The 26,880-nt window shown below is 35.1% G+C and overlaps 1 protein-coding gene across 1 annotated transcript in view; it reads left to right on the top strand.

The window, feature by feature from the left end:
• Positions 1 to 26,880, top strand: part of AHI1 (Abelson helper integration site 1) — an 86,916-nt gene that overhangs the window by 46,432 nt on the left and 13,604 nt on the right. Inside the window, exons 20-23 of the mRNA XM_056488327.1 lie at positions 15,839 to 15,897; positions 21,344 to 21,409; positions 23,710 to 23,872; positions 25,293 to 25,393. Coding sequence (XP_056344302.1) covers positions 15,839 to 15,897; positions 21,344 to 21,409; positions 23,710 to 23,872; positions 25,293 to 25,393 — 389 coding nt within the window. The remainder of the gene's footprint in view (positions 1 to 15,838; positions 15,898 to 21,343; positions 21,410 to 23,709; positions 23,873 to 25,292; positions 25,394 to 26,880) is intronic.

Here is a 26,880-nt window from a genome sequence, read left to right as displayed (position 1 = left end):
CTCTTAAAAGAAGTGGTTGAAAGACCTAAGATGACTAGAAGAAGCCATGTGGTACAGGTGGCAGCATTGCCATCTTCCCTGCACTACTGTGCTGCAAATATGTAATTTTGATCTTGGGAGGGTACATTTTTGTTTGGAGGGAGTGCCAGTGGGAGTGTCTGTTGAAGAAATCTGTTACTGGAATCTAATCCATGCAGACAAATCAAATGGCACACAGATCACTGAATACATACCTTTTTTTTTTTTTTTTTTTAATCCTAGCATATAAGTGTTAATACCGTATTTTAAAATTTTTTTAACATAGGAGTGAAATATCTTCCTTTTCACTTTTTCAGAGAAATATCTTGAGTATATGTAAAAGACTTCTTGCCAACAATATAAACATGAGAAAAGAACTCAATTTTGTTTTGAAAGAATCTGGCTATATCTGTTCTCTGTTGAATTGTGATGTGTGCTGCCTCATTAGCCCACTCAGCAGCTTCATTTAGATTTGCTGTGATGGTGAAAGCAATTAAGCCTGCAGGGCTGCACAGATCAGAGCTATGGAAATGGTGTAGCAATTTGCCATAATGTCTAAGTCCCATTGACAGTTTTCTTTTTGTTCCCACATCTTTCTAAAATTGGTGCAGAAGTATCTTAAGGTGAACAGAACCAAATGCACACCTAAGAGTGGTTTAGAACCCTCATTATTACTTGTAAGTGGTTTGAGTGTAGTACAGTCTGCTAGGAGGAATAGGTAATGATAGGAAACTAATTTTATTTTATTTATGAAAAAACTTACAGTAGAGAAGTAGGAAATGTATAATAATTTCACAAACTTTCTCAATTTCATTAGCACTGGTGAGTCTGCTAGCCTTTTTTTGTGTTATTCACTGAGAAAATAATGAAGTGATGTTATGAGGCCTGTGCAGAATGGTTCAGTAGTCTTTGTATTGGTTGCCTGATCTGTTTCTCTTTTCCATTTATTCTTCCTCCTACTACTCCCTCCTTCTTCTACAGAGGGAGAAATGCAAATTTCTAGTCCACTAAGGGATAGTCCTAATGGTCTCAATGTGATCAGGCAGTCCAGTGGGTGAAATATGTTTTGATTAACAGTCTGCTACCCATTAAGTCTGGAACTGGAGAGAAATGCAGAACACTTTTAGTATGTCCTGTAGAGGTGCTGCCAACATAGGAAGTGATACATGAGAATAAATGCTTTCAGAGTGGTTAGCTTCCTGCAAGCTACAATCTGCTGCTAGTAGATTATGTCATGTGTTTGAAAAAGGGGAATGTGTATCAAGATGAAAGAAATAAGTGCCTAGTACTTGTCTTTCATTTTTCAGTTATTTTTCTATGTTCTTACACAGTTTGCTGTCTTCGTGCTCTGTCTCCTATCTGAAGAACTAATTCTGCCCAACATACTTTTCAGAAATTGAAACTTTGAAAAATTTTCAACAGAACTTTTCTAATATTTTTATGGGAATGGATTTTTTTTAATGTGACCCTTTTCATTTAATTATTCTAGTGGGACACTGATGCCAAAAAATAAATAAAATTGCCTAGTATTTTCTTCTACATTCCTAAATGTAGAAATGTGGTTTGCTTTCTGTTATTACAAGAAATAACTTATTGCAACTTAGCAGAATTGTCACATTTTCTGTAATTTGTAGGATGTAATTAATTTTAACTCTGTGGGCTGTATCAAGTATGTATGTTTTCTTTCTTCTGGAAAATGAATTTCTTAAAGTTCCCCACCGCCACTTGGTCTGGATAACAGTAATGCAGAATACTAACACTTTTTAAGTGAGTAAACTTGACTTATTTTAGTCCCTTGATTTTTGAGTACAGTATTCTGCTATGGGATTTTTTCCTCCTATTAACCAGAGATAAACATACCTTTACTAGCCTTTGTTTTAGAGATTACTGCATAGTCACTGATAATTTATTATGAGTTAAGTTTTAGATCCAGTTAGACGATTTTTATTTTCAAAAGATGGTAGGAGAACTCAGTAATGAGTTCAACACCACAGATCAGCTCTCAGCAAGTGTCAACTGATGTAATAACACTGATGTGTGCTAAAAGTATTCTTACCATAAGCAGAAGAGCATTAAGTCAAAAGTACTTTTTATATATGTCTGTTAATTTGAATGGGAACTCCCCTCGGGAAAATGATCATTCATTTTAAGATATTCATATCTCTCACTTTGACTTAAGGGAAATGTGTAAGAGAAGGGTGAAAGAAAATAAATTTTTTCATGTGTTATTATTTGCTTATAATGCAATGTAGGAACTGAAAAATACAGCTTACAGATATTTTTCTCAAATGTAATTTTCTTTTAAAACAATAGGAACCTCTATCACAAGATGTTTTTGTTCTTTTTTAATACCTCCTTCTTTTACAACCTATTTGGCTATACCATTTACATTCTGAAGTTGCTGTGACTCAGTTTCTTCAGTGCAAATAGATTACAAAGGCTCATGATGTTCCAGCTTACAACTGACTTTGGCAGTGAATAAAAATTAAGAGTATCAGGACACACCTGTGCCTTCATCATGGCTTAGAGGCAGCTCAGGCCATTCTGCAGGGATAGGAACTTCCTCAGAGTCCTGTGACCCTGCTGTGCTGCCCACATCACTGGACAATGTCAGAGTTCTGGCTCAAGGCACAAATACAGGACCTTGTTTTGAGATAGAAGAGCTGGGTGTTTACATTTATAAAATGAATATTAAAAATCACTTCTTAATTTGAGAACATAACTTACATAAATAGATTCATCTAACCACAAAAATGTTCCAACAGAATAGTAAAGGCAGAGAGACATAACCATTAACATTAATGACAATGTAGTTCTTCTATTGTAAAAGGTTGCTTATCCAGTTTCTTCTGTCTGATTGATAAGATGTTATAAATGTCAGAAGAGTTTGTATTTTCTAGTTAAACTAGCTAGAATTGTTTATATTGAGATCAAAGATACACATGTTCCTTTATTATATGTTCTTTTTCATGTTTCTTCTAGGTAAGTTAATTAAAATATTTCTCTAAAAATTACACTAAATACAGAGCACAATAACAGCAATCTTTGAAGATTCCAAAAACTTTATCTAAAGAACACCATTTATATTTACTTGAAATTGGTGCATGTTAGGGTAATTACTGCTGAGCCTTCAGGCTAAAGGAAGTACTCTCAGCCAAATTATACAAGGGTGTGGATTAAATGAAGCATTACTCTCTGTTTGGCAGCAGTGGATATAAATTGCAAAATCAGGGTGTGACGTAGTACTGTGGAAAGTCTGTGCCAAAAGTGATTTGGCCTAAGTGTGCCCTTATTTTCTCAGTTATGTGGATCCTAAAACAACTGAATCTAATTAATTCCTAAGTAGAGAGGTCCTGTTAAATGATTTGACTCTGAGCTTGTCTGTAATTTTGGGCTATTGAGCCATGAGACAACAACATGCTTGAATGGTCACAGAGGGAGAAACAGTCCTTCTGCCAAAGACTGTGCCATAAAGCATCAGTTCTCTTGTCCAGCAGAAAGCTCACATCAGCAAGGATGCTGTCTATACAGCAAGAAACAAGAGTGAATAAAATGGGGAAATTGATTCCTGCTTGTACTGCCCCAATCCTTCTGTTCCTGTCATTTACAGAGGAGTGGGGAGGACTGTGCAAACACCCCACTAGCACAAGAGGGAGACATCTCCATCTCCCAAGAGGAGACCAAAGTACTTTGACTTTGTTGCCAGTTTTGACAAGTTAGCAAAACCTAAGTGCATCAAAAAATAAAAGATGTATGTTTTAAACATACATTATCCATCTCATTCTGGTACACATGCATACTTTTTCAACTGCTTTAAAAAGCCTTTGCTAATTTTGTTGATAGATTTTTATGTGTGAAGAAACTAAAACTTCCATGGATTCGTATGCATCTTGTTACTTCATTGAAGCAACGATTTCAGTGAGAGCAAACTTCCCTGACATGATTAATTCTATTAATATAACACCTTTAAAGTTAACTTTGGATGAATGTGCTCTGCAGTAGGTTGTGGTACTGATGCATTTTGGTCATTGTAGTTTGATACAGATCATGTTGGTCTTGTAGCAACTAATGATAGAGGATGGTGCCTTGGAATAAGCGTTAAGAAAGCAGAAGGCAGGTACAGAGAAGTGAGGGCTTCCATGAGCGTGTAACTCAGACTTTGCTGCTGTCCCACAGTAGTCTGCTGTTATATACAGAGCTGGCCTCAATGTGCTGCCTTCATCCAGATGAAATTAGAGTTTCACTGGAGTCTGCATGCTCATCGTTAGCTTGCTTTCTTAACCTTCTGGCTTGCTGGAGGTTGTAAGGAGGAACAGTGACTCGTTGCTTTTGGCCTCAAATGAAGCACTAGAATTCTCCTAAAACTCTGCTTCTGAAAACTTGTATTTGGGTGTTTTCTGCAACCTTATGGTGTGCAGTGAAGGAAGAGATTGCAGAGCTTCTTCTCATGTTTTCCTCCCACAATTAGGGCTCAGTTTCTTCAGTTTTTATTTCCTCAGGCAAAGAAAAAAGATTCAAGTGACAAACAGGCCAATTTAAAAAAAATCTTCTAGTGTCTCCACTGCTCGCTTGACCCTGGGCTTTGTTCTGGCTTGCTGGACAGTCCCTTTGCAGAAGGCAAGTTAATGGACAATGTAACAGATAATATTCAACACTGTATGTCATCTAAAGATTGATTCCAGCGTACTGCATCCCCATATGATTCTAGATATCGCATTCCCTTTGTCATATCCCATCAATCTCTCCTTCAGCTGTCTCTCTATGTTAGCTTCTGGTGCCTTATTAATTGGGGTCTTTTACAGATTAGCTGAAGGGTATTGCAGTGGCATATCTTGATACAGACTGCTGCAACTAATATGCCAAATAACAAAATACAGAAAATTGGAGCTTCTTTCAAAATATGCATTGAGCATCTTTTGGTGTGACAAATTGCCTAGTAGCAATTTGAAATGTCATGAGAATTCATTGGCCAAACTTCTGGTTGTCACTATGCACCTGCAGAGCACAATAAGATTCACTTTGTGAGGTATTGTATTTTCAGGTGAAGACCTTGAATAGGTTTCATTTTGCTACTCCTTGCATCTTTGAGTTTTCATTAATGGATAATCACATTTAAGTAGAGTTCATCTCTGTAGTAAAAGTGGAGGGGGGGTTTTTGTGACTGCCTCAATACAGAGGAGGTATCCATGAGGTGTGTCACCTCCTACTTATTCAGGAGAACGTTGTAACAGACTTATATGCATGTTGTTAGTTGAGGAACTTCTGTTGTGAGACAAGCTAAAACCAAGCTGGTCTTTCTTTCCTATGAGGACTCCAAGCATATTCTTGGAATTTTTATTTTTGAAATAACTTAAAATACAAGTTCTGTATGTGTATATATATATATATATATGTATATATAATAACTAGTGGCAACTTTTCACCTTTTGTGTCCATCAGTTTAATCTAATGTAATGTATGTTCTGCCACATTATATTTCCTTTAGATTTGGCTGCTTCTGCACAAAAAACAGCAACAAGAGGGGAAGAAATGTAATTGTTCTGCTGTTATTTGCAAGATTTGGAGTGCAGTGCCCACCTAATGCACATCTATAATATACCACATCCTGTGTACCCTGATAACAACAGTACTTTATTGGAAATTTGTTTTCCTTCTGGTACAGAACATAAAGGAAACTTCCATCTTTGTTTGCTACTCACACATGTAAAGGATCTTCAGCAGTTGAAACTGGTTTTAATTAAGACTTCCTGCAAATCAGCTTTTCTTACCAAAACAATTTTCAGAGTAAGTTCCAGGAATCACTCAAAGAGAACTAGGTGTGTCCAGAGTTGTCTGTATCACCAGTTCTTGAGTTAATAATTGGCATGCAAGCGTGTGCAAAAACCATCTAGGAAGGTTTACTGAATAAGTCTATTAAAACAAATGCTTTGAGGCTTCCAAACTTAAGTGTGTTACTAGACAATTTTCTGTGGTTTTCAGTTGTTTGGTCCCTTTGAAGAAGCAAATGTTTGTAGCAGTTGGCGATGAAGTAATTTTAAAGACACTCATATCATTCATAATGCATAGAAATGGGTGGTTCCTTTTAGAAAAGGCTATAGAGAAGAATTTCCTGTCCTTAAATATTCAGACCTTAATCACCTTCCTCTTACTGATGATTATAAAAACTTAGCCTTTGCTGCTTTTGTCTGGGTTTTGGCTTATTGGAGATGCTGTATGAGCATAGTCAGTAGTGATTTTAGCTGCAACTGGTTGTCAAACCAGAGAGGATGGGTCATATAATTAGGCTTACATGTTAAAGTGCTGTAGTTTTTAACAGTTTGGCAGTATCTACATGATGATGTGAAAAAAGCTAGTATGGTATTGTATTATGTACTTAAAATGTGTTTCATGATATTTTAAAAAATATTTAGTCAAATGGTAATTCTTCATTCAGAATTTAATTTTCATTATTAATTTTGTTTAAATCTTTTGATTTGCAGTGCAAATAGTCTTGCTTGCAAAATTGCTATACAAACAAGATACTAATTCACTGGATAGGTCTGTTACTTCTATTTTCTGGCTTGCCTCTGAGATAGTGAAAATTCTTATTGTATTCTAATCCCAGCTGTAGCATTTTGTGTTCCTGATTGAACCTTGAAGAGAATTCTGTTCCCTCCAGGATAATCCAGAGTTTTAGAAATGTGGTCTTAGCCTAAAGCTGTGCACAGCCACTCTTTATGAATCTGCCTGTCTTTATTTGCCTTCTTTTACCTTTCTTCAGATCAGGTACCACTGTTGTAAATTAAAGGGAGTATTGCCTCCTAATTATGTGCATTGGAAACATTTTCCATGCTTGTTTATTTTGTGTATCCCCCGCCTAGGACCCAAATGTTCTAAAAATCCACTGCTGTAAAAGCAGTGACAGCTTACTGTTGCATTCTATAAAACTTTGCAGATCTTGAAGGAAACTGAAAAATCAATATCATTGAAATCTATGCCCAGCTGGATCTCCAATGAGTTGCTTTAATGTTGGACAGTGTCTTTCCCTCTGTAACAGATGATACCAGTATTAATCTCAAGTGCTTTTTCTATGTTATTTTCAAGGAAATATATTCAGGTTTTTGAACCAAAGTGGATGCAGGCCATTATTTTATTTTTCTATACAATTGGATACTAATTAGATACTAATCACTGATATGTAGAAAAATTCTTTCTAAAAGTAGTTTGTTCATAAATTTTCTGAAAACTCAAAAAGTGTGCAGGAGGGAAAACTCTCATGGAGTAATTTGGTTTCACCAAATATTTCTATGAAATGTCTGACCAGTCTAATTTCTGAACTACAAAGTGGAAAGTAAACTTGGAGATGTATTTAAAAAAATTATCTTCTCTTTCTGAATATTGAAGTATGTTTGCCATGAATGTTTTTCCTTACTCTCTTGATTTGAGACCAAATTTTAAATCTTACATAATGATTTCCTGATACAGTGTCTGCCAATGGTCCTGCATTTTTCAGGTTTGATAATGTATTAATTTTTTTGCTATTTCGTGTAATTTTTTGGTAATACTTTGTCAAAATTAATATTCAGTATTGGCTGAAAGTGCTAATGTCATAGAGAAAGTAGTGGCTATTCTGGTCATGATAAAAATCTGAAATATCAAGCTGACTTATTTTTTCCAGCACACTGCACCTGATGCTGATGATACTATTTTACCCTGAATGTGAATGTTAGAAAAATACTACATAAGTTCTTCAAGCAGTTACAAGATTTGAATTTTTTTTTACATTTTTTTTTTCCAGTCATGATGTAATTTGACATTGTGAGACTTACTGGGTAGTATAGAAATTCAGTAGTTTATGCAGTAACTGGTTGTTTTTACCTAGTTGACAAGACTTTGTGTTGCAAAGATGTGTTAATGGCTGACTTGGAAAGATATTTGTGGTATTCTAAGTACATTTTCTTGCAAGCTTTCCACTTGTATAATGGCAAGCTAATTTGATTTGAGTAACTGTGAGTAACTAGCCATTGCTGAATTCCTGTTGTGGGAAGAACCATGTGAAAAAGATTACTTTGTTTTCCTTCCTTTCCTTGCATAATTTTCATTTTTTGTCTTGTATCTGTAGTTAAGTATGTTTTTTTAAAGACACAAGTAGAGTAATGAGGTCATAAGACACTTGAATATGAGAGTTACAGATAGAGTTAAATTCTATTTAACTGTATTACATAGGAATTACCTGTATTAATAAATAGAATTTAACTGTTCTACATATTTTTAGAAAACAGAAAATAATAAATCCTGCTTAAGAGTTCCATTTCCTCTGATTCAGGGAGGGTAAGTCAAAGTAGAAGCAAAAATATTACCAAACCCAAAAGTGAAGGTTGCTACTTCAGTGTCAGGTATCTACGACTCCAAGGGACTGAAGTTTTTATGTTTCATGAAGTATTTTATGATAGGGAGCACCACAAACTACATGTAATAGGATACAAAATAAATTTCTTCTCTATTTTTTTTTACTTTGTTTGCTTTTAAATAGTCCAGGTGAGCTTAGCAAAACTAATAATGACTTTCTCAGGATATCTGCAGCACTAGAAGAAAAATAAGTCTTATTAATACAAAGAATGCGTCATAGTCTGCATTTTCCTTACATCTTTATCTGCTATCTAAAACTTGTCAATAATGCTGCCAATCTGATTTCAGAAAGCTGATGGTATCTCTGCAGGCTTATTGATGTTTGCTGTAGAATCACTTTCTGTTCTCCAGGTTGGAGAAAGAAACAACTGGGTACTCTAACCTCTGCTCATTTTCAGGGATATCTACTGCCATTGTGATGTAATGTTAGAAGTTGTCGTAAATTAGCACGTTCCTGATTAGCAAGAACTCAATAAATGTTCTTTACTTCAAAAGAATGCTTGGGACACGTGCTGCTACTTGCATTGTTTATATATGGTACTGTAGAAACTTAACATTTGCAAGAAAAATGTGAGATGATGGTTTGATAAGATTACTCAGAAATAATTAGGTGGGTGTGTAGGCTGCTAAATGTATTTGATTTTAATCTCTAATTAAAAAGTTGGATTTTTTAATTGTTTTTGTGATGCAATAGTTTTTACTTCATTATGCTTCTTGTAAATAGAGGCCAAATTCTGCCTTTCACTTAGGGCCTAAGTACAGAATAAATGTTTTCAAATGAAACCCAAAGCCAGTGACAGACAGACTATCTCTATAGTCCTCCTTGTGGAGGATTATTCTCAGAACAAACACATGTATGTGCCCTTGTATTCCTTGAACCAGGAATGAAAATGATGGTTAACCTTGAATGAGTATCTCTATGCATTCTTTTGGCTGATGGGAGATATAATTATGTTGTGGAATCTGGCACTGCCAGAAGCATAGTGTTTTCATGTTAGTGCTGTCTGATTCTGAGGTCTCATATGAGGCTTGGAATTAGTTGATGTTACGGCAAAGGTATCTCTCTGTAGATCTACAGGTGTGAATTTAAGCCTTGCTCTGTTCCACTGCTCCAGTGTTCACTTAACTCTGCTGCAAGGACAAGCTACCTGGTCACTTGAGCTGTGGAATCACACAACCAGATGCATTAGCTAGAGATAACTACGTCAGTCCTTGGATCAGGAAGTTTCTGTGTTAAAGCACACTAGAACAGTTGAGTCTCTCACTTCAGGAAAACTGTGACTTGCTCATGGTTTGGGAACCCAGGGTTCTCCTAGTAGCTGCAGCTGGGGCATCCACTGGGAAATCATGTGCTGTGTTAAAGAAGCTCCGCCACGATGTATGGAACTGCATGGTCCTGAATTGTGTAACTCCCTTAAGTTATTTTTCTAGATAACTCTTTTTCATACCAGTGTTTAGTAAACAATTGGTTGAAAAGGTAAACATTACTTACTTTTTCATTGAAAGCTTATCCTTCTCTACAGATCTTTCTATATAGTGTAGTATTTTGAATGTCAAACAAAGTCTGATCTATTGGCCTAATTTCCCAAGATTATTTGAGTTTTCATTGTATTAATAGGCATGGGGAAGGCTAATAAAAGTAAGTTATGCTTTTCCACCTCTCAGCACAGCCGTTTCAGCTGAACTTGGGAAGGGTAAGGTGGAGTGGATTTGGGTTTTTTTTATGCCTGCTATCTAGATCAGTCTCCACTAGCTGGAGGAGTGAGGTCTGGCAGCAGTAGAACTGCCAGAGCTTTATTCTCACTCATTTTACTGAAATGTATATAGCATGTAAACAGCTCTCATATCCAATGGGCAAAACAAATTAACAGATAATTCTGTATGTATAGCTTACAAAAAGTGAGATAGTAAACTGAGAGGGATTCTCTTTGTCCTATAGATTTTGGCTTTTGGTTTTAAGTGGATAGATTTAGGTTAATAAATTTGAACCCCACTTAGAAAATGAGAATGACATTGAGGAATTAGTTCAATCTTTTCTGGATTCTTTGATAGAGGAAAAAGGTGGTAATGGCATGGGCTGACATGGAGTAGACTTCTGCCAGTGCAGAGTACACTGCAAGAATCTTACAGGTAGAAGACCTTTGCATTCAGTAATGTTGTCATCACAGCACCTTTGTGTATACAGCATGTGAGAACTGCCTGTTTTAAGCACATACATTTTGAGTGGTTTGCAAGATCAAAATCACAGCATTTTTTTAAGTTGGAAAAGGCCTACAAGATCACTGAGTTCAAGCTTTACCAAGAGTCACCTTTTCAACTAGACCATGGCACTAAGTGTCACATGCAGTCGTTTCTTGAACACTTCCAGGGACAGCGACTCCACCACCTCCCTGGGCAGCCCATTCCAGAGCTAAAAAAGCCCTTCCATGAAGAAATTTAACCCGATGTCTAACCTGAACCTCTCCTAATGCAGTTTGAGATAGTTTCTTCTTGTCCTGTCACTATGATACAGATTTAACTAAAACAGTTTTCAGTACACTTTGGTCCTATCAATTCTCCTGTTCAGTCTGGGATATCTTCAATGTCATAGGTGCTGGACTAAGTTGTGTAGAACAGAATTGCAAGTGGGTTTCCACTTAAAGCAATGGATATTAGTGAAACATCTGTTTTGCTGGTAAAACAAAAAGGTATGCTTGTGTTAAGTAGGTGCATCCACTCCCTTCCTTTTCTGTGAACTGCATCTGAAAATGCTTGTCATGGGCTTTAAATGTATTTGTGATCCTGTGTTTAAATAAAGGAAAACAGGTTCTTACCTAATATATAAACTATCCTTTTATATAATGAATTCTGTTTGATCTATTAGAGCATAATTGGTTTGAGGGATAAAGTCTTTGAGGGAAGATTAATATGTATTTAGATAATTACAAAATTATCTTAATTCCTTTACATTATGCATAGTTTGTAAAATGAAATTGCAGAAATAGCTGACAGCTTTTACTTTAAAAAACTCAAAACTTTTATTTGAAACCTTAGGAATCAAAAGTAGAAATTACATTGAATACTAAAAGATCCTTTGGTCACAAAGGTCATACTTTTGATCATATACTAGGTGACTGTGCTGAAAACATGATTCTCTTTACTGGAAACCGTTTAAAGCAACACAAGATGAGTAGTGAGAGGAATGAGCTGATCTACACATATTCATATCATATCTGCCTTGACTTTTTTTCCAGTGTTTGTTATTTAATTGGGTGTATTTTAACTGCACTGTGTTGCAAGAGCCCATGATATAATTCATAAGAATGTCTGCAACAAGAAATACCATTTCCTAGAGGCATTGTTTATTTTCATGTCTTCCTGGATTTTTTGTGGCTTTTGAGACATTAGCAATTAGTGTAAACCTAAAGTAGAACTCAGTTAAAAGCAGAATAATGTGTAACTAGAATAGGTAAGATTTTTTTTCTCTCTCTGCATGCTTTAAAGATGTTTGTCACTGAAATGTCTGGATATTAACATATTTCAGTTTTCTTAGATATATGTTTGTCCTTTACTCTATGATTTTCTGAGTTTTTCAGGATGAACTTTGGTATGATTTCATTAGCTGTAGATTCTATATGACTGGAATCCTTATAGATTTATTATGCTCAAATAACTATAGTAATAAAAAAATGAATTTATCAAGAACATTTCAGAAAGTGAGAAAAAGCCTTTTTTTGAGAAGTTCATTAAAATAGGAGTTCTTATGTAATGAATGTTCTCTCAGCCTTTTTTAAAAGATCATCTTTTCACAGAAACATTTCACAATGAGTGGTTATAGACAATCCAGTAGGATAGTAGTGGAATTATGTGACTGCCTTGAAAGACTTCTTTCCCTATTCTGCCTCTTATGCTATCAGTTTAAAACAAAATCTTTAAAGATGCTGTTATTTAAAAGATAATGTTCTTAATTATTACAAGTACTACTCTGGGGCAATGTGCTGCTGTCATATAAATTTCTACATAAGTCTATTTGGTTGTGAACTCATCTTCTTTGTGCATTTCAGTCTAACTACTTAGAGTTTTATCACCTCACACTGATGTGTTTGTCTAGAGCAGAGGGCAGTGAAAGCATGCAAGAAAACTGGGGACTTGGTATTGCAGACACATTTTGGACTAGACAACTGCTTGGCTTCTGTCTTCTTTCCTCTTAGGTTGCAGTTACACTGGCAAAGAATAAATTGTCAGAAGTGACCAGAGGGGAACTGAGGATTACACTTTCAGTTCACTGTTCACATTGTATAGGAAACTACCAAACTTTCAGACTCCTCTCAAGGCAGACAGATACACTGGTTTTCAAACCAGTTTCTTGATAGGCTCATGACATAATTGTGACAATATGATTACGTTACTCTAAGGAAGAGCTGTCCTGCTGTTAAACTGTCGATATGAAAATTCTGATCATTTGAAGTAAAGGATTAGCATTTATCGTTTTGGGTTGCCTGATGTGCAGCTAGACATTAGCAGTAAGTTCTCCTAGAAGTAATATGTTCTTCTTATGTAAAATTCCATATAAAGGAAACCACTGTAGAATCAATGCAGAGTAATAGGATGTGCAGTAATTCAGATGTTGATACTTTCATAGGGAAGATTAGCTTCTCAAGATGTAGATAATTTTGAAGGTGAAGACAGCAGATAAGAAAGAAGATTGTTGGAACGTACAAGTAAAACATCTGCATTAATAAAAATGCTTCTCCGTTGGTAATTCTGAAGCATCCTTAAGATAGGACAATCTAGATTCCCCTGGGTGTTGGGGGTGTTTAAGGCTTGACCTTACAAGGGATTTAATGACCTTTCTATAAGCTCAGACTAAGCGAGAGTCCCAGCAGGTCACGGTGTCCTGTAAACTTAAATTTTAGCTCAAGTGGAAATGTCCTTCTGGAATCCAGACCTCAGTTTCAATATAGTAGTTGAAAAGCGTGTACAGCCTGAGTGAGAGAGAACCAAAGCAAATGCTGCTGAGGCTGTTAGTCACACCTGCTTGATGTCATTTACATGCTTCATCAAGCATGGAACCATATCAAGCCCATAGCTGTGGAACATTGCTTTAAAATTCTACTGCTTCATTTGGGGAAGAAAGGATGGATATTCCCTTGCTTGCTGAATGGACGTGGTTTTGTGAATGAGGAAGATTTGACCAGGTTTTCTTTTTTTGGTTTGGGTTTGTTTTGTTTGCTTGGTGCTTTTTAATATAACTGTTTTGAATGTGGGGGCTACTAAAGGAATGCTTGATAATTAAAAACAAGTAACAGATAACACTAAAGTCTACTTTGGGGTAACCAATAGGCATGATCATAGAGTATTTGTGCCCAGGTGTGCTGTGGTCTTTTTACACCTCAAGCAAAGTAATAGGAATTTTCAGTTTGTTTTGTCTCTAGTTATGGAAAACACTGAGTCTGAACCAGTGCCAGCTTCTAGAATTCTGTACACCACTCCTTATATCTTTGAGTTACACATCTGTCTCTGTCCCAAGCTTGCAGCATAGCAGATCTGTGCTGCCCTTTATGGGGGCTTAATTGGGAATATTGGTCTAACCATACAGTTTTCACCTGATAATCAACTGAATATAGAGGCTGCGCAGGAATACTGACATGCATAAACGTACAGTCCAGGAGCACTTGGAAGCAATGAATGTTTTCCTTAGAAAAATATGAAAGTCAATGGTGTTTCTGATAAAAATGCAGATTACTGTTGTTTTTAATTGAAACTTGAGAATTTTTCCAGACAAACAATTGTTTTTATCAAATATTTTATGTATCTTTTATTTCCGTATGGGTTTGTGTGAGTTGGCACAACACTCCTATGCTCAAATTTGCTGTCTAAAAAAAAATTTGTCTTGCAGAGATTTTATTGATTTTCAGTTTGTTTTTTATTCAGGCTTGATACAACGTGTATGTGACAGTATATACATCCATATATAATATCATCTCTGTAGCATCTGGTTTCTGACTTTGTGAGTGTGTACATAACAATATTAATAGGAGTAATATCCCCCCTGACTTTTGGTTATAGCTGAACAAATGTTTTAACAAATAGCTTATTTGGAAAAAGGTTGCCTTCAGAACTACTGTCTTAAAGTACGGATTGAATTCAGAAAATGGTTTACATTCTCATCTCTTTCTTTTTCTTAAAAGATGTGGGAAAAAGTAATAAAAGCAAAGTAAGCCTTTCAAAATAAAGTATTTCAGAATTTATACAAGATTTTTCAAAATTATTAAGATCAAAATGTTTTTAATTCATACCTGGAGGAGAATAATCCATTATTGCATGTATTTAGGATTTCTCCCAAGTAGGTTAGTCACATGCAGATTTGCAGGAGCATGGTTTAACTACAATTAATTGAGTGTGCAGCTTTTATTCTAGTTAGAAATATCTAAATATCTTAATGATTAAACATTTATGAGTAAATCTGCTGTGAAAGTCAAAACCACTAGGCTTTAGAAAATATACTGTAGGTGGAGTTGTGCAAGTTTCCTTGTGGAGCTCTGCCAGTAGATGGGAATCTGAATCTGAAAAGTCCTCTTTATTCAGATGCTAGACTCCTCAAAAGCAGATTTTTGGTGTGGCAAATAAAAATGAGTTTTCAGAACTTATTTTTCTTTAAAAACAAAACTTTTTTTCAAAGCTAGTGTCTCACAGAGAAAATCCAGTGAGCTTAACTCTGTGTTGCCTGGCATTTCTGTACTTGAGAAACTGTTCTTCAGTGAAGCGGTAGCATTTTTCACTGTCATGTTCAACGATTTTCAGATTTTTTTGTATCTTTTCTTTTTAAGATGTTTTCTTAAGTATACAGCTGAGGAGACCAATAAAAGATAAATCCATAGATGATGAAAGGATTTTCCTGAGCTTAGTAGTTAACATAATAGTCTGAAAAGAATTTACAAGTACTTGTTCAAGTGTGCTATGTAGAGGGTGAATAAAATAAACAGCAAGATGTGTTGTGATAGGAACTCAGATGATCAAAGGGACTACTGAATAGAAATAGTTATTCTTTCAGATAAAATAAGGAAGTAATTCCTTTGTGAGTTTTTGTGATCATTTCTGTTGGAAAACTTTGTATGCATTACTTGGAAATTCAATGAAGAGAAAAGCAATACAGCCTAGATAATAGTGTCAGCTTTGAGCACGAGATGGCATGTGGACATAGCTTGAGCTACTTCTCCAAATCATTTGAATGGAAATATTGGATTAGTTAACCTTGTGTCAGGTCTGTTAGTTAAATAAACCCTCCAACTGTTCCTGACTGAAGGATGCATAGTTGTGACTGAAAGATGCTGCTGCTTTTCATTAGAATTTTGTCAAACATACCCTGCTAACATAATGATTTTAAAATAAAATGGTTTATTCGATGGAAAAGGATAACAAGCAGAAAATTCACAGCCTTTTCTTTTCACAGGGTGCTTCAGCCCAGTAGGAAATCCTCTTAGTCGAACACTATTGGGTAGACTACAGAAGGTAAGGAATTCTCTCTTTGCATTTTTTTTAAATTGCTGTTTAACTATAAAATGTCATTATTCACAAGTTCTCATTGTAGAGGTTTTTTTTTTTTATCCTGTCTTTATTCAGAAAAGATGTATTTTCAAACCATTTGTCTACATGGCCAAATTAGCTTATGCTGTGACCAGCTGGTAGTGAGATCTGATATCTGCAAATCAAAAGCTTTATACTTTTTTCATTATTTTTGTTGTTTAGAAATAAATAAAATAAAATCACACTCCAGTGTTTTTTGTTTTTACTAAGAAAACAGATGTTGATGAGTGGCTGGAAGAAAAGCTAAGACAATAACTTGGAATGAAATTCTCATTGCAGCACCATGGTTTCATCGTTTACTCATATTTCATCTTTTTGTAACAAGTTGAATTATATATATCCTCTGCTTACTTAATTGCTCATCTGTTAAATATTGATTGTAAGCCTCTCCTGATTTATTTGTTCTTTTCTTTATTTCTGGTTTCCTGATCACCATAAAAAAATCCAACAGAATCTGTAAATGCCATTAATTGCATCTATACATTTGATGAACCTGTATTAAAGACAAAATGTATGGAGAGACTAGTGAAGAAAGAACAAGTGGTGCATCTGAATAATGAATGTATTTTTGTCTCCATGAAGCTGGGCCTGTTGTACTGGAGATGGTTATCTTCCTGCTCCCATGGACAAAATGCCATGGCTTAATATTCTGTTGTAATTTCACCAATTTTAATTCTTGAGAATGGACATAAATGGACATAAATTATCTTGGGTAATTTATATCTGTTTTGCAGTTTCAATTCAGAGTTTTTTTGGATTGCTTTGGGATTTTTTGGACATACCTTTTTAACAGGTTCTGTTAAGGCAGTTGTGGAAAGCTTGTAAGATACATAGGATTCACCAAGAAATTTTGAAAGAATGGTTTTATGTTGATGTTGTGTTAGTTGCTAAATGATTTCTGTGGTCATATTTTCAAATTTTTAGCCATCAATATGTAATTTTTTAGGGAAAAATATTTATTGTTGAACCAGTTACTGTAGTGTTCACCACCACAGCAAGCTGGATAAACATTGGCAGGACCAACTGTTTTGTCAAATGCTAGGTAGCAGCTACTTTAAAATAGTTTTTTCTGAGAGGGCTAAATTAAGGTTTCGGATATATTTCTTTTAATATTTTTTTACTTCTATAATAACACATCAATATAATACATTCTATAAACACATTAATGTATATAAGTACAGGTTAACTGAATAATTAATATAAAAAACTAATATTTTTAGAAATAGCAAAATAGTTGAAGAGATTTTAAATAATTTCAGGAGCTTGAGTATTTATATTCTTTTAAATTGATTATTTTCCCTTTTTTCTTTTCTTTTTTTTTTTTTTTTTTTTTAATCCTTATAGATTTTACTGCAGCAGCTGTGTTTGCATTTCTGATTTCTGTTTGTACATTGCAGGTTTCAATAAAGTGCAGCCTGGTGCAGTTTTGGCCTTTTCTTCCTCTAGGCAAATTATAGATTCTCATGCTTATTAAATATTGAAGGGCTGTAATCAAATCAGGATTGTAGGCATCTGAAGCGTAAGGAAGTAGCTTTACAGTATCTATAGACAGATTAATAATGAGTGAAGAAGAGTTTAACATTCTTACCAATTGATACATTTAACATAATTTTAATTTAGCTATTAATACTAGTATTTGTGTTTCTGTTTCCTGTAGACTAAATTTGTAGTTAGTTGTCCTGAACTAGGACCAGAGAACAACAACTGAACACAAAAGTGCTAAGATTATCCAGCTGTTTTCTTCTAAGTCTCATCTTACATAGTATTTAATTTAAAACTTCACTTACTGGAGTAAAGAGATTGCATAGCATTCTTAAGGGAGGAGACAATTAAGTAAATATCTAACCTTTAGGATCTTAAGGAAAAAGAAATAAAATAGTAAAATCTCAGATTTATTCTGTAGAATATTTGAATGTTTGGCATATTAACTTTTAAGCCAACCAAGGGTTTTCAATCAAGCTCTCTAAGTTAATTTATTCTTTCTCCTTTAAAAAAACTAATCAAGAAACCACTAAAAATCAAAAACAGCAACAAAAGAAATCCACGAAAGGTAACAGCCTCAGACTGTTGTCGATTTCACACTGAGGCACAGATTTACTGGACAGACAAGAGAAGCTGTGACATACATTCCTTGTGTATTTTCTGGAGTGTTTGCATAAGTAATATTTCCAGTTTCTCTTACACTGTGTCACATAGCAGGTATGGGGGGGGGTGGATGGAAGCACTGCTACTGTGAAGCATCCAGGAAATAGATGTTTGTCCTTCTTCATGTCCCTGAGTCTGTCACTGATGGGAAAAGGAGGGAGGCTGGCTTTGGCCCTGTGTGCATACCCTAGGGCTCACCCCGGTATGTGTACGGTCTACCTAAAAATAATCTTAGAAAACCTTATTTTCCTAGTGTTGTTATTAAGGGTTAGTGCCTAATTAGAAGTGGCTTAATCTGTATTTTTATTATGTTACAATTAAGAATATAATAAATACATATAAGGAAGAAGCATATGAAGCTATATGAATCATTAGATTGTAATTTTTTTTCTTTAAATTTTGATATTGTGGTAATTGAAGCATATTGGTTCAGTAGTAAAAAATGAAATGCCAAGATTTTTACAGAAAAGAAAGCAATAAGAGATCACTTGTTCTTTCTCAGTGCTCCTTTTCCTAAGGGAATGAGTCTTATCTATTGCCCAAATCCTGTTGGGTAGTCTCTATTATATATAGATCTATATTATACATATACTATACTGTACTGTACTATACTGTACTATACTGCACTATACTACAAATCTGCATCACAAAACACAAACCTCCATTTGAGTAATCACTGAAACCGGCCCATTAAAAAGACGCCATAAATGTTTTAATTAGGGCTGTTGCTAGGAATCGATAAAACTTGATACAACAATGCATCAGGTTACTCTCACATATATGTTCTCTTTTGTATCAGCATCTTCAAACATTTTTGTTTGGTTTTGAGTTAGAAATGTCAAGGGTATCTAAGTGAGTTAGTCATGGATAACCAGTGTGATACTCCATGGTCTAGAACTCTGCATCAACTGATGGATCTATTTATCTTCCTCTGAGGATGTTCCTTAATGCTGAAAGCTGCTAACAGCTTTGTTCAACCACAATCAGTGTGACATGGCACACTTTTCCAGCAAACATTTTGTTTCTGTTTCTCACAGATGGTGTGCCTCCCAAAAAGACCAACTCCTCAGAACATAGCTATAGCCCCACAGCTGTTCCAGTGCAAGAAAAGGATTAGCTAATTTCTATCCTGCATGAAAAAAGGGAGACATTAATATTAATATTGAGAATTATGTATTCATACCATTCAGCATGCCTGTTGCTTTTTTGAAATCCTGAAAACATGCCTTAATCTTGTGAGACAGCATTTTAAAAATTATATTTTTAAGCTGAAAGGCTGCTGGTTTTTGTTGGGTATTCCTTGGTGTAGCTGGTACTTGGCACTATTTGAGGAATGGCTGGGCACTGCTTGAGGGATGACACTGCACACCAGAGGCAGCCTTGCAGTCGCTGTGTGTGTGGTAGGCAGCCTTGGCAATTGCCCTGGACAGCTGGAGGTAGAGGTGTGTGCAGCCAGTGACGTACTCAGAGTACCTCTTTCAGAGGCACCTTTGGATTGTTGTTGCCTTAAAAGTTTAAGGCAGTGTCTGAGAACATTCAGCATAGTCTTGGGGTGACTCATAGATGTTAGCTTGTTATTTCCACACAGCTTGCTCTCTTCAAGCTGTTCTTGAGTGTTTGAGAGCCACATAAATACTTTATTAAAAAAGGAGAGACAGACAGATTGAGACACAATAATGGGGCAATATGAGTACCTGAGCTAGATACCTAAATAATACTGCTAATAATTCTGATGAATCATTTTTGAGCAACAGGAGGCACTCCCATCCCACAGGCTAAGCACATTGCCTGCACAGTTCTCTTAACCTTGAGAATGGAAAATGAGAATTAGCTGAAACCTGTACAGCAGTGCTGACTACCAGTAGACTACTGAACAAGCAGTGTACACTGAACTGCAGCTCCTCCAGTCTTTGTTCAAAATTTGTTTATCAAATCAGGCAGTTACAATTTTTTTTTTTCCCTTCTGTGCATGTTCATAATTATTCAGAACTCTTTAGGTGGTAGGCTTAGATGTTTTGGTAGATGATAAGAACTGAGTGCAACTGTTCGCTTTTATACTGGGTTCATCTGTGACTGCTGTGTGAGTCTGTAAAATCTGGAGACTGGATAGAGTTCAGGATGCTCAGTGATTTCTTTCCCATATGGGATAAGCCCAGCTAAATTATGAAAACGACACTGAGGGCAAGAATCCCTGTTCTCAAGAATGGCATTTATTCTAGTGAGGACTTGGAAGGATTTTCTCTGCAATTTGTAATGATTTTCCTTGGACCACCATAATAAAAAAATTTAAAAACCCCAAACATTGAAAATAAAAAGAACAATACATCTTAGATATATTTTTTTAAAAGCAGAAGAAGAGAAAGAAGTTAGTAAAAAGATATATAAAGGAGTGGCTGTAAAATATGAAAGAGATTAAGTACTTTGGATTAAAATTTTCAGATTTAAATGGTTATAATGCAGTGTGTATGTTAGAGGTAGAAACGTTTACTTTACAAAGCACACATTTTATACTTCTAAATTATTTTAATTCCTGTGTAATATTTTTATTCTGTGTGGTAGTGTGTATCCTTTGATGCAACAAATTTGTTTCCCCTTTGTGAAGATAGACCATTGAAAAAAAATAAGTCGCACCAGCACAGGATTTCCAGCTTTTTCTTTTTTCCTCTAGTTTGTTGTTCCTTTGCTAATTTTCATAATTTTTCTATTTTAAATCTTCTTTCAGCTTAAGCAATCAATTATTTTACAGATATCAAAAATTTTTAAGGTATAGACTTATCCTGGTTATTGCAATATATACCTACTATTCTTTTGAATTCATTGAAAGTTTGAAGAGCAATTAAAGTACTAGTTATTAAGACCAACCTAAAATTCTCCATTATATAGAAGTGACATCTTTTGCATACTGGTTCAGAGGTTAAGTTCACTGCAACAACTTAAATATCTGCTGTAGTGTTTGCAATGCAAACAAGCTTGGACTGCATAGTCATCAGTCCAGTTGTGTCTTTAGTGCAATGTACATACTTGAAAAATTTAATATCTTCTTCTAAACATCTGCCAGCCAATAGCCAATATTACTCAGTGTTGCTTAACATCACTTCTGCTTTTTCTTTTTTGCAAAAAGCATTTTGTTGCAGATAATTCTTACTGTCTTAGTGGAGAAATTAAAATACAATCATAGTTTAGCAAAATGCTTCATATTAAAATTTAAAACAACTTACTCTTCTAGAATGATGACAGCCTGACTGCACTGGGAGTGGGAGGAGGAAACACTTGTCCACCCGGGCAAGAGACAGTAAGTGTTATGTAATTTTTTGCAATATCTTCTGTACCTGTTATACTGTATCTGCTTTTGAAAGCATGCTCTTTTTTTTAGCATGATCCCAAGGATATTTTTTTTCCTACTGTAAATTTTGTAATTCTTACAAAGATGTTTATAACTGTATAACTACATTACTTCTAGGTTTATGCCAATATTGAAAAAGAATTTAGTAAAATTTTGTTGAATATAGATATTTTTTATTTTTTGCTTGGACTTTGACCCAAATAGAACTTAACAAATCTTTGAATTTCACACCAGAAGAAAGTCCACTACTTTAGGTGTAATTGTGAGTGATTTACATTCTTCTTTGGTTCTGAGGTGAATTTCTTATATCCTCTTATGGTCATTTTTCTGATCATATATTGACAGAGAATATAATGACAATTTCCACATTTTATTTAAATTGTCAGGCTTACTAAACCAGTTGCATTACAGGACACATTGATATATTAATTTCTTTTTTCTGAGTGAGAGACAGTGGAACTTTCTTGATTGGTTTGAACTGTTTGTGGCAGTTTCCATGTGTGACTGAATTTTCGTATTTTTTTCCAAAAAACCACAACATTTGCACCAGAAGTATCTTGCAAAAGACACTGCAAAACAAAGTAGTTGTTGCTCTGCCTTTCATTGTTTTTCATGCTGCCAAGTAGTTAGTGTTGTATTCTTGCATTCCTTTTCGGGTTTGGGTTTTTTTTGCCTTAAGTGTCCTCCTGGTTTTCATGAGGTTGTCACTTAACTGAAGTGGGCACTGTTAGAGCACCTCTTGCTGGACATGGTGCTCGTTAGTGTGGTTTAGTTTGGTTCTGTTCTACAGTTCATATTTCTGTACTGCCAACATCACCTGTAATTACTGTTAGCTTTCCTAGTGCTGGGAGGAGAGTTATGATAAAACACATTTCATGGTTTAGTTGCTTTTTTATGTAAATTCAGGACTACTGAATGCATATTTAGGTAAATTTCCTGTCTACTGAAAACTATGATGATATTAATTCTTTGGTGCTGACCAGCTCACAAATTGCCACATAAAATTTACAGTGGTAGAATCCTTTCCATCTTTTTCCATTCATAACTGATGTAATCTGTTTAATTGGTGACATGGAATTATGAAAATACAAGTGACATTGGCTATATTTTTACATATGAACTTGCAGGTGATCTTGCTCAAAGCAGAAATACAAATGTAAAAAAAGCACTGTGGAATTCAGCAGTCTTAAAATTTAAATGCATGCAGGAGGAATAAAAAAGAAGGTTGTTTTCCTATCCATATGATACAACTTCGCTGTCTCCTTCAATCCCATTAACCCTTCTATTGCTCCTAATGATTCCTGTTTCTGGTCTCTGTTAACAATTTTGTAAAGTAATATGAGGTGAAGACTCTAGGTAGGGAAGCAGCATTCTGTGTGTAAAATAGGTCATAATTTTGTTCTTCACTTATGATGAGGGAAGTGAGCAATTCCCTTATTCTTTCAGTTCATTTGTTTTCCTTTCATGCTTTTCTGCTCAGAGCTCACTAGGACAGATTTTTGTTAGTAGGGCATAGGAAATAAATAAGAAATTTTACTTGGTATTTTAATACTCAGGGTAGAAAACAGGCTTCTAGTAGTTTATTATATGTAGTATGCAGGGTCCTGATGACTGTTTGTACTCTTTTTCATAAAAGTATAGCTGCGCTGAATTTCACTGTCAAATAGATTTATTATGTGAAATGGAATATAAATTTATTTTCTACTGATATTTGTAAAATTGTATATCCAAATGCTTACAAAACAAAACAAATGAAAACTAGAAAAGAAAAAAGAAAAAAATGGAGTGATCAAAGCAAAACTTTGCAATGTCTTTTTGTATTAAATTTTTTCTTGGATAAAGCTGTCATACTGTTGAAGTATTTATTCAAACACATATGCTTCATGAGCACACAGAGAATGGGATCTGAAGGTAGTGTAACAATTCTGAGAAAGTGACTGTATGAAGTTTTTTTTTTCCCTTTTGCTTCACAAGCAAATTGCTTATAAAACTAACAGCTGCTGTTTTGAAGCTAATCTTAGTGAATTGAATGTTCTTAACCATTTCTGCAATCCCACAGTCCTTTATCTTGCCTCTCCTGCTGCTTTCCCACCACCCCTGATCCCATTAGCAAAACTTGAGGCAGCCTCAGCTTTTACCAAAGTGCAGCTTTGGTTTCAGCTGCTTTTCTGCAAGAGGAAGTGAATGTTGCGCTTTTTTCTCTGTGGCATGGTTGTGATAAAGCTGTGGTGTTCTTATCTCTCTTTTAGGTAGTGGCTCTTTATGACTACACAGCGCATCGATCAGATGAGCTAACCATCCATCGCAGTGACATTATCCAAGTGTTATACAAAGATAATGATAACTGGTGGTTTGGCAGCCTAGCAAATGGACAGCAAGGCTATTTTCCAGCTAATTATGTGGCTGGTGAAAGTAAGTTTACTGCTGTCTTCCTGGTATACCGGTGTGGGTTTAACTGATGCTCCAAGATTTTACCGTGCTGTTCTGCTTATTGTTCTGAAGATAGGAATTTATGTAGTACACATGTGGCATAATGATGACTTATTGTGGTGCAAAATTGTATAAAGTCAGCTAACCATTGCACTTGCTTAAGTATTTCAGCTTATGGAATAAGTCAGCTTATTACTGACTTAATTATCTGTCAGCTGTATTGATCCCTTGTCTCTTCTAACACAGAGCCACCTAATTCAGGCCCCAGCTTGGCAATGTTTTAGGACACATCAGAGCATTTCGCAAACATTTTGGGGTTTTTTCTTAGGCAATTTCTATTAAATCTAGCTTCTGTACAAACTCTTATTTTTCCCCCGGCTCTAATGGAGAATGTTTAGTTCCCAAGTATCTGGATTTCAGTGTGAAGTTTTAAAAGAACAGTAATGGTTAAATCTCACATCTGAGCATTGAACTTGCTACCAGGTCCATTTCATTAAAACAGTTTTGATTAAACTGATACAGATAAGCCCAGAGGAATTTGAATAAATAATATAGGAAGCATCCTAGTTGGCCCACTGCTGTAAAGATGCTCAGTGTGCTGGCAGTTGTAAATATTCAGCTTCTGGTTGCACACTACAAGAAATTCATATGCCTTCCTAAGCTATCAAACTATCAGTTATACTGGTATTTAGAAATCTTTTAACCCAGCATTTCTCAAGATGGTTTCCCCCATTTTTTAGTTCCTCCCTATGTCTTTGAAGTGAAATCTAGTATTTAAGCTCTTTCCTAAAAAATATTTGCACATAACACTGTGCTCATTTGATGAGGTTAATTAAAGTTAGATTTACTATGCCCTTCCCTATTGTTCTCTCATTGTTCATCCAGTGCATTTTGCCCTAACTTTCCTTTTTGCAAAATAAGCCAGAGAGAAGTCTGAGGGAAGAGTCTTCAGTGAGAACCTTGAGAAAATATTCCGAAAAACAGTGACAAAAAAAACCTAAACAAAATTATTGAGGCAGTTGTCCAACTGTGAAAAAAATCTCTAGTAAATAATTTGCTGTTGCAGTTGATGATCATCTTATTGAATCAAAAGAAATGTGTGAGATACATTTGTTAAGTATCAGCTGCTTCCTAACTTCCTAAAGTATGGACTTTGTTCTTAGGTAAATGTTTGAATGCTTTTATACAATAACCAATATATAAACCACATTTAAATCTAAACTTGTTAGTATAAGTAAAGGTTTATGGGAGAAATTTTCATACATTCTCATACAACATTTGCCTTCAAACATTTTTCACCTGTTTTCATTCACATCCTGTTTTTGGCTAGATTGTAATGTCATGGTGGTTCACAAATTCTTTCATAGCTCTAATAATGGCGAATTATGGTTCCTCTTTTCAGAAGAATATGAAGAGCAGCCTTCAGGATTATTACCAGATTCTGCTCCTCTACTACCAGAAGGACCAACAGAAGCAGAGGAAGGTTCTCTGACACTAGATAAGGTAATAATTTGAGAAGGAAGGATACTGTAAGTAATGGTAGGTTGTCTTTTGTGTTCCACATGGACTGTATTAATTTTTGATCTTTTATGTAAAAAATTCTTATATGTAGATCTCATTCCGGGCAAGCAGATATATTTTCAGCAGAAGTTTAATATTTATCTTGTGTGGAATCAGCTGTTCCATCATGTGGCAATTAAATATCCTGCTTTACTTCCAGTGTTGTAATGGATGGCAAGTCTCCCATTGACTCCAAGTTTACACAAGTTATGTGTTTGTAAAATTCCAGTTTCTGTGATTTTTGTTAGTCAGAATATATGGTATGTACAGAAGAAAAAAGGAACAGGACCCAGGTTTTAGCCCAGGAAAAAATAGACATTCGATTTTTATGGACTTGGGGTTTTTTCCCCTGAATTTTAGAGATTCCACTGTATGCAAAGCAGGCCAGTTGACTCTCACTTCTCCAGGGCATTAGAAACTTTGCATGCTTATGTTTCCCTTCTGTGAACTAAGACTGCTGATTGTCTTAAAACATGGGATATCTTCTAGAAAAAAAAAAAATTAATAAAAATTAGTTCAACTACTGTTGTAATTTAAGAATTTTTTATTTCTAAATGTTAGCGTCCTCAATAAGTATACTATCCACAACTGTTCATTTACTGAAATGTCCCTATCACAATGCTTTAAAAGTGTTCAGATTTCTTTCGAATTATTTGACTCTTCCATGTACTTTTCTAAAATTGAATCTAATATTTTGTGTCTGATTTGCACAACTCAAAGCATATTCTGTGTTGCTTAGTTACAACTTCTGGGGATTTTTTCTCAGATGATTAATCTAATCTTTGCTCCGTAGTGTATACAATCGTAGAATTATTTAGGCTGGAAAAGACACTGCAATCTTCAAGGTTAAAGCACTCAAGACTATTTCTATTGACCTTTTTTGTGCAGCTTCAGTTCTTAGTAGGTGAACATAGAGCGGTAGCATTTAATAAATTATTGAGTGCAGATTACTCACTTGGCAGTCTTGTTGAAGCCAGCTGTCTCTTGAAGCCAACTGCTATAAATTGAATTACTAAGTGTTTTGTTCCTAACTATCCTTGAAAAATGAAATTAATCATTATACTGAGTAGTAGTAATTAATCTGAAGTATCCTTTACCTCTTTGTAGCTGAGAAATTCCTAGCCAAACCATTGTCCAAGAAAGACAAGGGTGCACTGCTTCCAGATACTTCTGTAAAGGCAGATTTTGGAATAAATATAGGAAAAATTACATTACTGAAGATTTCTTTAATTTATTGTCTACATGGCTAGAGGCAAGGAGGGTATCCAGAGGATGTTGTAATCACCCAGTTTCACTCATACCTGGATGAGAGAGAAGTGCTGATACCTATTGTTATTAGACTTGGTCATTGTTACCGACATATTTTTTCTGTTATATTTTTATCTGTTATTATATTTTCTGGTAGGAATCCAGCCAGTTTACTGTATCAC

Source organism: Oenanthe melanoleuca, chromosome 3 (assembly GCF_029582105.1).
Source record: "Oenanthe melanoleuca isolate GR-GAL-2019-014 chromosome 3, OMel1.0, whole genome shotgun sequence".
Classification (NCBI taxonomy): Eukaryota; Metazoa; Chordata; class Aves; order Passeriformes; family Muscicapidae; genus Oenanthe; species Oenanthe melanoleuca.
This window is presented reverse-complemented; position numbering and strand designations above follow the sequence as displayed.